Source organism: Fusarium subglutinans, assembly GCF_013396075.1.
Source record: "Fusarium subglutinans strain NRRL 66333 chromosome Unknown NRRL66333_c0000021, whole genome shotgun sequence".
Taxonomy (NCBI): domain Eukaryota; kingdom Fungi; phylum Ascomycota; class Sordariomycetes; order Hypocreales; family Nectriaceae; genus Fusarium; species Fusarium subglutinans.
In genome coordinates, this window is record NW_023502084.1 from 137332 (window position 1) to 152090 (window position 14759).

At 48.6% G+C, this 14759-nt stretch overlaps 3 protein-coding genes across 3 annotated transcripts; all 3 read right to left on the reverse strand.

Moving 5' to 3' along the window:
* Positions 1-985: 985 nt before the first annotated feature.
* Positions 986-4379, reverse strand: FSUBG_2482 (GTPase SLIP-GC; the record flags this gene model as incomplete). The annotated part of the gene is made up of 6 exons (XM_036680259.1): positions 986-1461; positions 1523-1857; positions 1909-2165; positions 2233-2810; positions 2858-3988; positions 4046-4379. 6 exons carry the CDS (start codon positions 4377-4379, stop codon positions 986-988), a joined length of 3111 nt encoding a protein of 1036 aa, XP_036542000.1.
* Positions 4380-7466: 3087 nt separating this feature from the next.
* Positions 7467-10850, reverse strand: FSUBG_2483 (beta-lactamase 2; the record flags this gene model as incomplete). Its single annotated transcript, XM_036680260.1, has 4 exons — positions 7467-8342; positions 8399-8560; positions 9130-10151; positions 10202-10850. The coding sequence occupies 4 exons, from the start codon at positions 10848-10850 to the stop codon at positions 7467-7469; spliced, it is 2709 nt and encodes a 902-aa protein (XP_036542001.1).
* A 1714-nt stretch (positions 10851-12564) lies between these two features.
* FSUBG_2484 (fungal transcriptional regulatory) lies at positions 12565-14427 on the reverse strand (the record flags this gene model as incomplete). The annotated part of the gene is made up of 1 exon (XM_036680261.1): positions 12565-14427. The coding sequence occupies one exon, from the start codon at positions 14425-14427 to the stop codon at positions 12565-12567; it is 1863 nt and encodes a 620-aa protein (XP_036542002.1).
* Between the last annotated feature and the right edge of the window lie 332 nt (positions 14428-14759).

Here is a 14759-nt window from a genome sequence, read left to right on the forward strand (position 1 = left end):
GTCTGAGGTAAGAGATCTAAGGATGAGCAGATACTTTCACGTCTGTTGTATTGTATGAGCGATGTTGAGAGACGCTCGAGATATGAGCACGGAGTTCGAGATGGATTAGCCGAGTTCCGGGGTAATGTTTGACCCCCGCCAACGGAACGGCCCCACCATCCAGATTGACGTAATCAGGCTTCATATTGACCTGTCCTACCACTATGAGCGGGTATGTGCCTTCTAAATGCCCTGTACCTGAATGGAAGGACGGAGGAAGACTTTGAAGTTAGGGCTCCTCAGTATTCACCTCGGAGGAGGCTGTCCCTTTCCCGCCCGCATGCGCTTCCTCTGCCACCGGATCGTTCGACTTCAATCAGTTAACTCCCCACCGACTTCGCTCTGACACTGGTCCTGGAGCTATCGTCAGATAAAAACCCAAAGGCTCGTCCCAAGACACATTATTCCTTCACGCGATCTGAATATATAGTAATTAGGAGTTTGATATGAGACAGGTAGACATCAGCCACATTCGGCCATGCAGTGGTTATCTCCTCCACAACAGGGCGCTACAATGATCGCTGTAACATGCTTGGGAGGCTCCCATTAACCGTTTGCTTATTTATTTGGACCATTTCTTTACTAAAAACGTTTTTATGGCAACAATAACCAACAGTCTTCAACACCAAGTGAAGTTTCACACGCTTCAGTATATGGTACATGGCAGATCACTTGGAGTTCTAATGCGAAGCCAAGATTGACAGAGTAATAGTGCGCTGTTTCAATTTCGGTGTCTGTCATACTATCTTGTGCTAATTGGGGGGTGTCAGTTGGTATCGTAAACCATCATATGTCATCATCATATGCCATCCTGGCCTTTCAAGTTCCGAAGCAAACATTCCACGCATCCTTATAACTCATTCCCCGTGAGAGTAACATTCCAAGAAATCCACTCCAACTATGGCAATATGTCCGCCACCGGTCCCCCAGCATCTCAGGCCTGTTCCTAATCACCCCCTTCGCCCTTGTCAGCATCATCCTCAGAAGAGTCAGAGTCAGAGCCAGAGCCAGAGTCCTCATTATCAGATGAATCGTCGTCATCCATGTTAGGCTCTGGAACAGAGTCTGGGATGCTGAGGTTCACATCGAGGATATGCTCATCGTAGGTCCCTTCCTCGGCCCAGATAGATTCCCAAGCTTCGACATGAGGGCGGATCATGTCCTGTAGCTTGGCTTTCATGAGCTTCTTCTTTGGATTGGTGTTACAGTTCTCAACAAGATTGTTGACAAGGAAGGACATTTGCTGTTTAACGTTGGTCACCTCCTCAGTGACAATATTCTCTAATCGAACTGGCAGTGTGGCGATTTCTTTTTCTACGCCTCGTCGGAGACGTTTGATCATCTGGCCACCCATTGTCGGGCAGTCATTTTGGATCTTTTCCTGGATCGTTTGCTTTCTTCGCTTGTAAGAACCTTGTCCACCTGTATCACTAGGTCAGGGCTGATTCTTGAATCACCAAGCGTTTTTGATGGTTCAACTTACTGTCCAGCATAGCGACTCGAAAGACTGGTTTCCATTCATTAGAGAGAAACTTTGAAACATCAAATGCCACAGTAGCTGTATTTTCAGCCAGCTGAGTGAGTGCATCGCGAATCTTGATTTCGGTGGCATGCTGTGAGTTCTCAAGGATGGGTCTCATGTTGTTGTAACTGAACTCCAACGATGGGACTTTCTCGCCTATGACTTTCTGAATCTCGTTCAGATACGCCGTGAATACGCACGTGTAGCCCAGTATCATGGGAGTTTTGATGAGAGGCAGTTGCTTGTTCATCTTGTCGTCCCAGTCTTTACAAATAGTCTTCATCACAGGCTCAGCCCTGGCAAACAAGTTAGTATGAGTCTCCCAAGGATGATAGATCTGTACTGACAAATGATCCATCCACGTGTACGTCACACGTGGAGGTGCATGGCTCCTGAATTTGGTACCATTGCGAGAAATGTTGGCAGCATAGGTGGCCCAGTGCATTCTCTCGACATTGTTCACCTCATCGGGGAACTTGTAAGACCACTTTTGGACAATTCGAGGCGCTTCTTCGAGGAAATTCTTCAACGCATGCTGTCGGCGTTCTAAAGGATCCAGCTTCTTGATCTGGTCACTAGCCTCGGAGAGGGTAGTGCTGAGTTTCTACATCCAAGTTGGTCAGCAAAGTGTTGCGATAGTCTAAAATCTGGGAATCGGGATAGCTACTTACTTTCATGTAGGTGGCGTGGGTGTTAGCCAGAGCATTCTCGACTTCGGACCTCGTGAAGTCGAAACGACCATCCTGGCCATTTGGTGCAGAGTAGATCTGCATCATGGTCATCAAATTTTGGTACCGGTCAAGCAGCTCATCAAGATGCTTCTCGCGCTTCTTGAGGGTTGCTCGATGCAAATATTGTTCTGCAGCTGGCACCCCAGTGAACACTTGACTGGGAAATCCCAGCATTTTCAGCTCATTCTTCTCAAGTTCCCAAAATGCCCTGGTAGATACAGGCAGGATGGGAAGAACGTATTCGCCCTCGGTTTGAGATTGTCTAACGTTGTCGCGGTCGTCGAGATTTCGCTGTCTTCTGTCAAAGTCAGCCCGAATGCGTTGCTTTACCCGCTTGTTTCGAGTCTGGATTGCTCGATGGTGCAGCCAGTCTCTAATGTACGACATCTCCTTCGTAATTTTTGACTGGCGCTTGTCGCACTGTTTCAATTCTTTGCTCGCTTGATCGAAGGCCTGGGCTTGCTCATCTCGAAATCTTTTCAGATCGGACAAATGGTCCCCGTTTGTGCTAGGGTTTTCTAAAATGCGTTGTTAGTATTGAACACCAACAGAAATTATAACGTACTCTTCAGCTGGGTTTTAAACTTCTTCTTTGCACGCTTATATGCTTTTTTTGCCTTCTTCTTGGCGCTCTCTGCCTTCTTTTTTTTGTCTTTAAGTTCTCTGAGGATGAGCTTGATGTCGACCGACTCTTTCTTCAGGTCTTCGATTTGTGCCTGTTTCTTAAGTACTTCGGGGTCGCGGCGTAAATCTGGACAACCTGAAATGTAGACTTCAACGTTCATATCATCCATCTTTGACATGATGACACAAAAGCCGTTTCCGTCCAATCTACCAGCGATCCTCATCTGCGCTTCATCATACCCATTCTGCATGAGCACTTGGCCTTGCTTCTCATCTGCGGCACGTATGATGGGGCTCACTACCATCCTCACGTCGAGACGGTGGGCGAAGTTCTCGGTGACCTCAGATCTGCTACCGACAGCATCTCCGCATCCAGGAAGGTCGACCAGGGTGATTCCTGGCTTTAGAACATTAGCCTTGGTGTAAATGCGAACTTCCTTCACCAATGGCCACGCAGAAAACTGCTTCTCTCCACCATGTTCCACGGTAGTTGAGTCTAGGAAAGGCTTTATTTCCTCAGCGAGCTTCTCTGCGGTCGTCGCGTTGAAACAAGCAGTGCCAGCCGTGAGAAAAGATAGAGCCTTAGAGTTAGAATTCAGAATCGCATCAACCATTTGGGTGTATGTTGAGTTTAGATTCAAACCGCTCACGGCTTCTGAAAGAAAACCCTCCTCGTAGCCCCACACGGCGTAGACCTTCGGGAGTTCGTGATCGATGGCTTCTCTAGTGATAGCGATATTGTCGGCCTGGCCAGTTCCATCGTCTTCCTCATCTTCAGTATTGCCAGCCAAAAGTTTGGCCAGATACGTTAAGTTTCGCAATAGTCCCTCGAGCTCTTCTTGGACGTCCGTCTTTTTGCGGAAGATGACCTTCGCCCTGAACTCAAAGCCGGGGGCATCCACCCAGTTCCAGGATACTTTCCCAACGACTGCAGTTGCTGCTGACTCTTGTCCTGAAGGGAACAGCTCCGGAATTCGGAGAAGAGAACCCAAGAAAGACGATTTTCCTGCTCCAGTAGGGCCTTCGACTCCCACCAGAATGCGAAGACTCTTGCGCTTGTAACGAATGCGACCTGGAACAAATCAGCAAGAGTCACGAAAACATTCTTCAGATAGGCTGCGATACTTACCATACTCCTTGAGCCACTCCTCTATGATCTGTTGTCCCATCACAATGACGTCTATGTGGTCGAGTTTTGAGGTGCTGAGAAAATGTTCAAGCACAGCCCGAATTCGGCCACAATGCTCGTCAGCCAGCTTCACAGCCTTCTCTTTAATCTTAAGCCTTTCGACATCGTCGAGTTCCTGACAGGTTCTCCAACGGAACAGAACAGGGGCACGCGCGACAGCGGATGTCTCGCCAGCCTGGCGCTTGTTGGCAGTGACCTCCGGCGGAACCTCAGGTTCAGGCGAACGTTCACGCTTTATGCGCGCAGGCAGCGCTTGAGCACTGGTGGGCTCCATAACGGAGAGCGGATATGGGATTCTAATGGATGAGAAAAGGTTAGCAAATGGGGATGAAGATAGACGTAGTAAGTTGAAAAGTGTGCAGCGATGATCGACAGCCCTGGGGATAGGACTGAAGAGTGTGATGTCGTTGAGGGGTACAGACAAAAGGAAGATCAAGGATAGAGTCGGGTGACTACTGCGAGCTCGTGATGATCAAGAAGGAAGATTATGAGGAACCAAGGACGGGGAATGATAACGTTGTGATATATTCTGCAGAAAAGGAGAATCTTACCTTGAGTGAAGCTGTTCGATCAATACTTGTTGGATCGCGGTGTGAAGTGTTGTACTAGAGATGCTATAGACAGAGATGGGGAAATGGGAGAGCTGGGAGAGATGAAGCTCGGGTTGGAGAAGTAAACATCCGGGGATGTAAACAAGGGACGAGAAGAGGGGGGTTGAATGGCGAAACGGGGGCAGCGGATAGGAGGTTCACTGTCGATTCATGGAGAGCGTTGCCTAGGCAGCCGTTCGATCTCACTATTTCTGAGCTTCAAGTACCTGTATACACCCTGGCTTATGCAGTACGCCCGCCAGACCTTCAGTCGGGAGAAGTTCTATTGTTCACCCAACACTTTGCACAATAACCTGACAATTCAGGTTATGATGCACCCATTATGCGCGAGCTCACTAGCTTCCTATTGTAATTGAGCCTGCCATTGCTATCCAAATTGCTAGTAATTGACTTTATTGTACATTGTGCTGGTAGATATCATTTCCAAGATGCCTTCAGACTCGTATCTCCTTCAATGATGCACTGGACAACAGTGGCAGCAGCACCAGGCGCAAAAGGCGGTGGATAGAGTCCGCTTCAAGACACCTTGGGCATAATATGGCCGAGAGTTATTTGACTTCAATATAAGGGAAAGAATGCTTGATACTAGCACTTCACTATATACACAAAGGGGCAAACAGCAAAAAGATACACATACAACACCAGGCATTCACCGGTCGTCACCGACTCAGGGCTTAACTCTGGGGTGAATTGCGCAAGTATAATAGCAAGAAAGAGACCATTCATCCAACACCTCCGGTGTAACCATTGTTCCTTTGACAATGTCTTCATCCTTGCCAGGTCTTTAGTGTTAAAACAAAAAGGTCTAAACACCAAAAGATAGACATACAACACCAGGTATTCGCTGGTCGTCACCGACCCAACTACTAATCCGGCGCTTCGCGGCTTGACTCTGGGGGAGCGAACGGGACCCCGTATTTTCCACGAGCTATGGTCGTATGTGCCCATGGACTCACGATGTCCAAATCAAAAATCCATGGTGTTGTGGCTGAGGTGGGATCGCTTATCTGACCCACCTAATAATTCCTGGGCCAATCTCCGCCCGACAAACGCCAACGTCAACGACCACTGCTGCTCTACCATTTTCGTTTCACGCATTATCGCCCATAGTCGTGTCTGCCCTCATAAATCTGTGCCGCTGTCGGTACATGCTCCCCTAACTGGCGTCACCAGGCACCAAAGATCGTCTTGTGTCGGCACGCGCTGAATACGCTCCCATAGAAAGAGCCTCCTCTTGATTTATGTATATGAAGTTGTCATTCAAAAAGGGTTGGACTGGTATCTAAGAGGCGAATGACTGTAGAAGCGAGCCATATGCAGCGCAGCTCAGTGATGGGATGGAACTCGACGTCCTACTTTTTCGATAACAAGTACAGTACATATTCCAAATGCCTATTCCAGGTTTTCGCCCATCAATGACGTCTAAGCTCGCTTGTTTCCACTCCCGCACATAGACAACCCCATAAATAGCTACCTCTATGCCTCGCGGATATCGCTCCGCCACAGAATATCATTTCAGCGAAGAACAAGCCGATGCCATTATTCGCATTGCCACCTACCATCGCAAAGACTTCGGCCTCTCCGTGATCTGTTTTTCGCCCAGTGAACACATCAATATTCGTCAGTCAATAGCAACAGCCTTCCCGCGGACTTGTCATGTAGGACTTGGATCCCTCGATCGGCTACCACTGGAACTTCTACATGATACGTTGGTCCGCCTTGATGTGCATTCTCTGTTCAAGTTTCGACAAACGAATCTTCGATCGCGACAGACGGTAGACTCTCTCAAGCAGTATCACATGATTGTCTTGCACGGACTGAATCTTCTTTGCGCCCTGTTAAGAACACGACTCGCCGTTGACATTTCTCTACTCGACTTTTACAACGCCCTATGTCTCAAGTCTTGTAGTCTTTGTGGCGAGTTTGGGGAGTTTATGTCTCTCCTTATATGGACGCGATGCTGTTTCAAATGCCTCAAGGAGGCTCCCGAGACTCAAGTACAAAGTCTTTCCGCTGCCCAAAAGGAATTCCACTTGACAAAGGCTGAATTAAGTCAACTGAAGTCATTCAAAACGTTGCCGGGCATATATTCGATGGAGGAATCCGTGTACAAATCTCGCATTTCGATCGTGTCTCTTCATCAGGCCAGTTTGATTTCCAGACAGAAATCCCAAACAACGACGCAAGCCCAGTCAGCGAGGTCCGAACGAAACAGAAAATTCAACTTCATGGGGTCATGCGCACTTCCTTATCATGATAAAGTAACCGGTAATGTCGAGCACGGAATTTCGTGTGCCGGGTGTCAACTTGCTCTCGAAAAGGACATCATCGGTAGCAGGGGCGAGAAATGGGCATTCGAGGCTCGAGACAAAGTATACACACGAGATGGATTTTTGGAGCATTTTCGATGGTGTGAACAAGCACAGCTGCTGTGGGAATCAAGCGGCGAAGGTAAACATAGGCCAGCAGAGCTGCCAGAGGCTGCTCGAAGACGCGGTTACTTCAATGAAAGGAGGGTATAAGGGATTTGAAACAGTAGTTGGCCAAACTTGACCCATTCTTTAGTGATCGGATGGTATTTGGTTTTCGTCACGTGGTGCATTCGACATTAGATGGACTTTGTCTCCTTTTCGCAGCCACACGTATATTTGATAAACTCGGCCGTGTACAGTTTGTGGAGGTGATATAGGTGATGAAGTCAATTCTTGTTGGTTTTTACAAGATTTCATACTCTGTGATATATAACCCTCTTAAACACTCTCCTTTGGCACTGGTTCTTCTTCAGGTTTGTTCTCAACAGTTGAAGGTCTCTTGGGGGCTGATTTTTCATCTGCCCAAAGTGGCTGGTCATCAAAGCTGAACCTGAGGATCTCCGGACGTTGATAATGACCAGCAGCATCCACCCAAACCTTGACCTGTCCAAGCTGCGACAGATCCACCTCAGCCTTGACAAGCTTCTCTTCAGCACCAGTATGCGGCCCAGCAAGAAATGAGCAAAACGGGTGAATAACAGCAGACCAGCCTCCGCCCGCCTTGACAAACTCCTGCTTGCCTAGATTCTTCTCCATCCACTCGAGGCAAGTATCATCAACATAGTTTGACGCAGTGATGGCAAAGACTTGGGCTGTAAGGGCATGGGCCTTCATCAAAGCCTCGATTTGAGAATCAGCTACGGCTTCGAAGCCAGCCATTGTCGACAGGGCAGGCCAGGCACCAGCGTGGATATGTTCATGCTGAGTGATAAGAGCTTGGCGCGCGCCGTTCATGGTATGTTCCCAACAGCAAAGACCGCCAAGGTTGAGAGGCCGTCCTGAAGCGCCCAGCTTGTATGTTCGTAGCGTATGGCCACCACCTTGCGCCCAAACAGAGCGTTCGACATATGTTGGCTGTAGCTTGCGGTGTACGCCTAGCAAATTGCCGTTTGCGTCAATGTTGACTTGAGAATTGAAGAGAGTGTAACCTTGAGAAATGCGCTCTGAAACACCGAGGCTGATGGCTATACCAGTGCGACGGCAGGCAGCTGAGATGCGTGCGATTTCGTCGCCGTCTTGAACAACGACACTCTCATCGGCATATTTGGCAAGGGCCCCTACTTGCTGGAGGGGGGGATAGCACTCAATCCAATACTTGGCCATGTCAGTCATGCCACAACAGCATCGAGGGCGATTAATAGAGGACGTACCGGATATCCAGGAATAAACGTCTCAGGAAAGACCAACAGCTCGATATGCTCCTTGCCCGCTTGCTCAATCAAGTCGATAACCTTGTCAGTAGTAGCGGCCTTATTCATAAACACAGGCGCGGCGTGTACCGCTGCGACGACGACTTTGTAATCCATGGGATTCTAGGGACTCGTTGTGTTAAATAATGAACTACATAGAACGAGCGCCGCCAGTTGTGAGTTAATGGCGAGAGGAAGAATGAAATCAGGATAGCCTTCCAGAGTTTCAATGAATGAGATGGCAACGAGGGGTCATAGGATGTATTCACGGAATATTTCCGCGTTGCTGGCCAGTGAAGTGCCCCATGAACGTATGATAAGCATTGCTGCAGGGGATGATTACGGATCTACAGTTAGGTTGCAACGGCTGGGTTGCAGGCTTATGAACCCCACGTTCTGGAAAGAGTCACACTTATGGGCGAGGTTTGGCTTAAGGTAGGATAATTACCAAGTTCTCTGTGCCAATCTAAGCCCTCAGTTATAAGTCCCTACTGATCCAAATTCTTAGTAATGTATACTGAGTATATCCAAGTTGTTTTATTGCATAACTAGACAAGATATCCTAAGCCCTCCTTTCCTCCCCTTGGCAACTAAGGCTCAACATGCCAGATCCCACCTGTACACTACTAAATCAACTCGGTGGCACTAGATCAATGGCGTACCCTTTCAAGTCGAGTATCAAAGGCACTTACGGTAATACCCTGAGAGGTGCCATCGGCCGAAAGATCGATGACAAATTCGTCAATAGATACACCTCCGTACGTGACCGAATCTACGGCGAACCAACTATCACAGTACGAACTGGACGACGAGACAACTTCAATGATCTCGTAGACCGCTCGCCAGCTCTCAAGTCTAGTCTTTCCGTCTGTTTGCGTCTGCAGCCCTGTCGGGTACAATCTCATGCTGACATTCCCTGAGCCAGTCGACGACTCTGAGACCATCAGTCGAATCAAATCAAACATATCATGGCCATCGACAAGCCAGGACGTGACACCGAGTCCTGGTAGACTGTCCTGCACAGCTAATGTCATGGCATTTCTTTCGTTCCCGTAGCGGCCACTATAACTTTGCCTTGCTTGTCGCTTAGCAGCTTGCTCCAAAGCAGGAACTAGCTTTGAAACAATCGCAGCTGGGATCATTCCCACGACTTCCTGGGCGTCGGTTCCAGCAGCCAGAACAGTGAAACCGATGCCCCAATCTGGCAGCAAAGCCATCAGACTGCTGTACATCCCCAGCTGACCACCTTTGGTGTACATCCAACTAGTTTTGCTGGTGGATGGAACACGAGCAATCTCCCATGGCGCGCCAACTGCAACCTCTGAGTCGGCAGTGAAACTGACTGGTTTCATCCATCGTCGAGTTTGGGAGGGCGATAACATCTCATACGTCAAGATAGACTGCCCGATCTTGCGTAAGTCCGCGATCGACGAATATATTCCAGCGGCTGGTCCCTCATCCCGCGTGTCAACATCGTACCAAGAGCTGCTTGGACTGTCAGGTATGATAGACATGTCGGTGTTGGCTGGCTTTGCATAGCTTGTAGAATTCAAGCCGAGAGGAAAGATGAGCTGGCGTGACAGGATATCAGGATACGCTGTTCCAGTTATATTCTCAAGCGCATAGGCCATGATCTGGTAGCCAATGTTGGAGTATATAGGGGTTGAAAAGGCCGCTTCGGATGGGTGACGCGTCCGTATGGCGTCAAAGAAGGCTATTGATAGGTTTCAGCATTATGAGAGATATTGGACGAGAGCTACATACCAGTGCGGTTGCAAGGATACAGTACGCTTTTCCCACAGTAGGCAAAGTCAACTGGCCGAACTGGCGGAAACCCCAACCGTTCTAGTTGGTGGTCCGCTGAAGCAGGGCTTGGAAAGTCTCGCGGTATGCCAGCCATATGCGATGCGAGTGCGCCAATGGTTACGGCATCCCAGTCCACATACTGGAGAGCATAGGCTGACTTGTTCCTCAGCTTTGCAGAGATATCTGCTAGCTCGGGCACATATCGTGTGACTGGCTGGTTGAACGACACGTCCCCAACCTCTAGGAGGTAGACATAGGCCGTGAGCAATTTCGAAATGCTTCCTATGCGATAAACCGTCGTATCATTGACGACTTGGACGCCGTGTCCATGGTATGCAGCTGAGTGATGATAGCTGAAAAGGGGTCGTTTGTCTGCCGCTGGATAGATGTCAATGGAGAAAGATGTGTTCTGGAAGTCTATATCAAGGCTTGGAACAAGCTTCAGGATTTCGGAAAGGGCATTTTTAAGGGAAATCTCATCACCCAGAGCTGTTGGAATGGGAAAATCTGGTCCAAAAAGGGGACAAGGGCTCAGAGCCTGTGCTGGTGCTGTGCCAAAGCCCAAGAAGGCTGCTGATATAGCTGTTCCTAGAATTTGGATACGCATTTTGATATAACTATACAGATCTCGACGGTCGCTCTGAGTCTCTACAGTAATTTCATTCGAGACTGGGTATAGAGTGGTTCTTATATACAGATAGTACTGTCTTCCTTCAGCCTGGACGCAAGTTAGATTTCTGAGAGCAGCTGAATCTCCATTTAATGACCGTCTATGTTCCGTTTAGAGACTCCTTATCTACCGCTTGATGTCCGTATATAGCGCGTCGGACGTTGTCGATCCGCTAGTCTCGGATGTGGTGTAAGACGGCCCCACGTCCTATCCACGTATTCTATATAAATTAGAATCTTTATGGCACTCAAGTTGTCTCCTCGGTGTCGTACTTCTTCAAGTTAATTTCTTTACCCCAGCCTAAACATTCCTTCCAGTTTCAGCTTTTCAACTGCGACCATGAACACAACTACATCACTACCGAACGGTATCGCAGCTATAGATTTCTCACCACTTCTAGCCCCAAATGCAATTTTCCTGTCTTTCTACTCGATCTTTCTTCTTCTGCATGTCCTCATTTCCATTCGCTTCTGGCGTTTCTATGGGTACTCCATTGGGATGGTGTGTGGCATTCTATTGGAACTCATCGGATATTGTGGAAAGGTTCAGCTTTCACATAATCGAGCCAACAAGAATGGGTACATCATGTCAGTTCTACCATCTCTTTGTTTTTGTTTTTGTTTTTATTACAATGGGTTCTAATGAGTATGAGCAGGTACATCATTGGTCTTACACTTGGTCCGACCTTTCTATCCTCTGCCCTCTATCTCAACATCAGCACACTACAGCAACACTATTCATCATCTCGGTTCACACGCATCAGCCCTCGCATATTCGCGTCCCTGTTTATACTCGGCGATTTCATATGTCTTTGCTTCATAGGATGCGGTGGCTCTCTTGCAGCGATATTTGCAGAGGATCCAATCGGTGTAAACCTCATGATCGCCGGCTTAGCTGTTCAGGTCCTGTTCACGACCATCTTTTGTCCCTCACTTTGGGCCATTTACCGCCGGGCTTGGCATGAAATTCGTCATGAGAAGCGACATCTTTACGTGTTAGGTGAGAGTATCCTGTTGTTATGCAATTTCAATGACTAACGAGCATGGCTTGCAGGTCTAGTGATAGCCTCCGCCTGTCTCTTTGTCCGGTCGTGCTGGCGATGTGCAGAGTTAGGCGGAGGATTTAACGGCCCTCTCGCGTCAATGGAAGGCGTTTTCTTTGCACTGGACAGCGTACCGATCGTAGTCATGACCGTCACCCTGACTATCTTTCACCCTGAGTTGACGCTGGGAGCTCGCAAGGCCAACTCAGGAAAGCCTCTGTGTGCCGGGAACTATAGTATGTCATATGCGCAGACAAAGGATTGAGGATGCATTATACCGGCTATCACATCAATTGGATCAGATCTTGATACGATTGTAAAAACGCTCATTAAGTATCAGCCCCTGGAACTTGCTAAGTAATAGCACCTTTCATGCCCTGAAGAATAGATATCTAAAGACGCTCCATCAATAAAAGCCCCGTAATACATTATACTGCCAGCATAACTCTGGTGCTTCTTGTTTTTCTTTACCTTTCCCTCTTGTCCCTTTTCGAGATATCGCAATGCCAACAAGAAAGGCCTGGTATGGCCAATAAACATTCATAAAATACCATGAAGAGTCCCGAGACTTTCAAACAAGAGTCAAGAAGTGCTTAGTAAAGTCAGTCATCAACCATTGTTGGCGCTTTTGATCGCCTCCTTCAAAGATGAGAGCTGCTCGTCCAACTTCTCGACCACGCACGATGTATCCTTGTGCGATTTTGCTGTTGCCACGGAATCTCTCAGTAATGCCGCATTTGCCGCAAAGCTTTCGGCCCCTTGCGTTAGGGAAGCCTGCCCATGGCTAGCGGAATTCAAAAGTTTCTTTCCGCGGTCGCACAGCCAATAAGCAGTGCCAGCACATACATCGCGCAGAATCTCTGGGGAAAGGTCAATCAGAGGATATGTAACAGTTCCTTGAGGTGTGTCCTGGCATATGTTCTGCGACTGGAACCATTTAGCAGCTTCTGTTATATCGTTCGTCATTGCCAAGGTTTGGTACTCGATAAGATGATTCAGCATAACACCCTCCATGGAGGTCGGGTTAGTTATTCCACGTTCTGAAGCACACCTTTCGATCTGCATGCAGCAGTTGTGTTCTAGCAACAAAAGGACAGCCTGTTGCAGCTGGCGCACTTGGGCCAGTTCCCCAGTACCGCGTTCAACAGGTAGGCTGGCGTCTCGTTTAGTGTCCCAAAGTAAGTAAGGGGGCAGCGTCTTACGCCACTCTTCCAGTTGACCGTATAGCTTGACCACGTCTTGGTGACTGACATTTGCATGTCCAGCAGTAGCGCCCAGAAATTCATGATTTATCTTTCTCGCAATGATGGCCAGGGCAAGTATGGCATCTAGATATGTTCTCTCTTCATGCTCTGGTAGTTGCTCGACGATTTCAGTATGGCCGTCCCTGATACGAGATGAAGATTTCTGGTCGAGAGCGCGGAACGTATCTTTGCCAAACACGTACCAGAAAAGCAACCTCTTTCGCTCTTCTGTCCCATGTAAATGAACGGAAAGGCTTTCCGACAGGGACGCGTGGCAAAGAATCTGATACTGTAATGTCATGAGGACCAGGCTGTCGTGTGTTAGGAAAAGGCTGCCAAGCTGGGAATGGAGCGCTGTGTTGGCATCCTCAGCTGGTTCGTAAGCAAATTCAACCATGAGAGCCAGGGCTTCGAGATCGTCCAGTCTGATTGATTGCTTGTCCCCTGCAGCTGACCTTGCCTCGAGCCATGCTCGTCTAAACTCGCTCGCCAGCCGCTGCTGCACCAGCCATTTTCGCGATATCGATAAGAAGGGGCATCCTCGGCATGCGACAGCGTACACCAATGCAGGACTGGCTCTGTGGCTCGTGTAGTCAGCCTGGAATGCGTCTCTGTTTAGTATCGGGATAGCGAGTGAGGTCAGGTCAAAGTAAGCGTCAATGGCTGCTTTGAGAGTGCTCGGATCAAGCTCGAGGATTTCATAAGGGTTTTGTAAAGCGCCCGCGACCTCCTCGCTGGCGTATATCTGAGGACTGTTGGACATATTGTCGAAGTTATAGTTGTGTGTAAAGACACTGTCAAGAAAGGAGATGCTCTCGGCTCCCAGATCCCAACTAATATCTTGCCACGCAGACTCAGAGTCAATAGCCGTATATTGTAAGCTTGGGTCAATAGGTAGCACCTGATCCTGGGGTAGGGCGGGGATGGTCTCCTTATTGACTGGGTCGATGTCGTTGGTACTGCTGGGAAGGTTACCATCATCGGCCACATGCCCGCCATCGGGACTGGATGAGATCCGACCAGCAGCAGAGCGGACATCACGGCGCAAGCTCCGTCTGGCTCCATTGCGGTTGTCGATATTTGTATTTGCGGTACAAGCTATATTCCGTAACTCACAACGCGAACATTGATCATAGCCTTCGGATTGACGCGATACCCAATCGCATTTGATCTTGCGCCCATAGCAAAAGTCACAAGACTGGCGCTTTATACCACGCTTGAGATACATGGAGCTGTGGAAGATCGAGGGTATCGAATGGCCAAGGTGTGGGAGAAACGGTCGTGGGTGGAATGGAAAATGGCCGTCGTTTCATTCGGTTTTCGGGACTTCAGCGGGAGAATGACGGAGGCTTCCAGAAGCAAAGGGTAACTAGATGGCTAAACAAGGTGCTTGAACAAAGGCGGCGTTGAGAAAAGGACATATATTTTCTCTGGTCGATGAGAGTTGGTTTGGTGGATTGAGATGTAGCCGGAAGGTGGTTTAAGGTTACTGTCATTGCGAATTGAGTTGACTGATTATACTGGCAGGAACAAGCCACGGACCTGGAAAGAGGCTTGCTG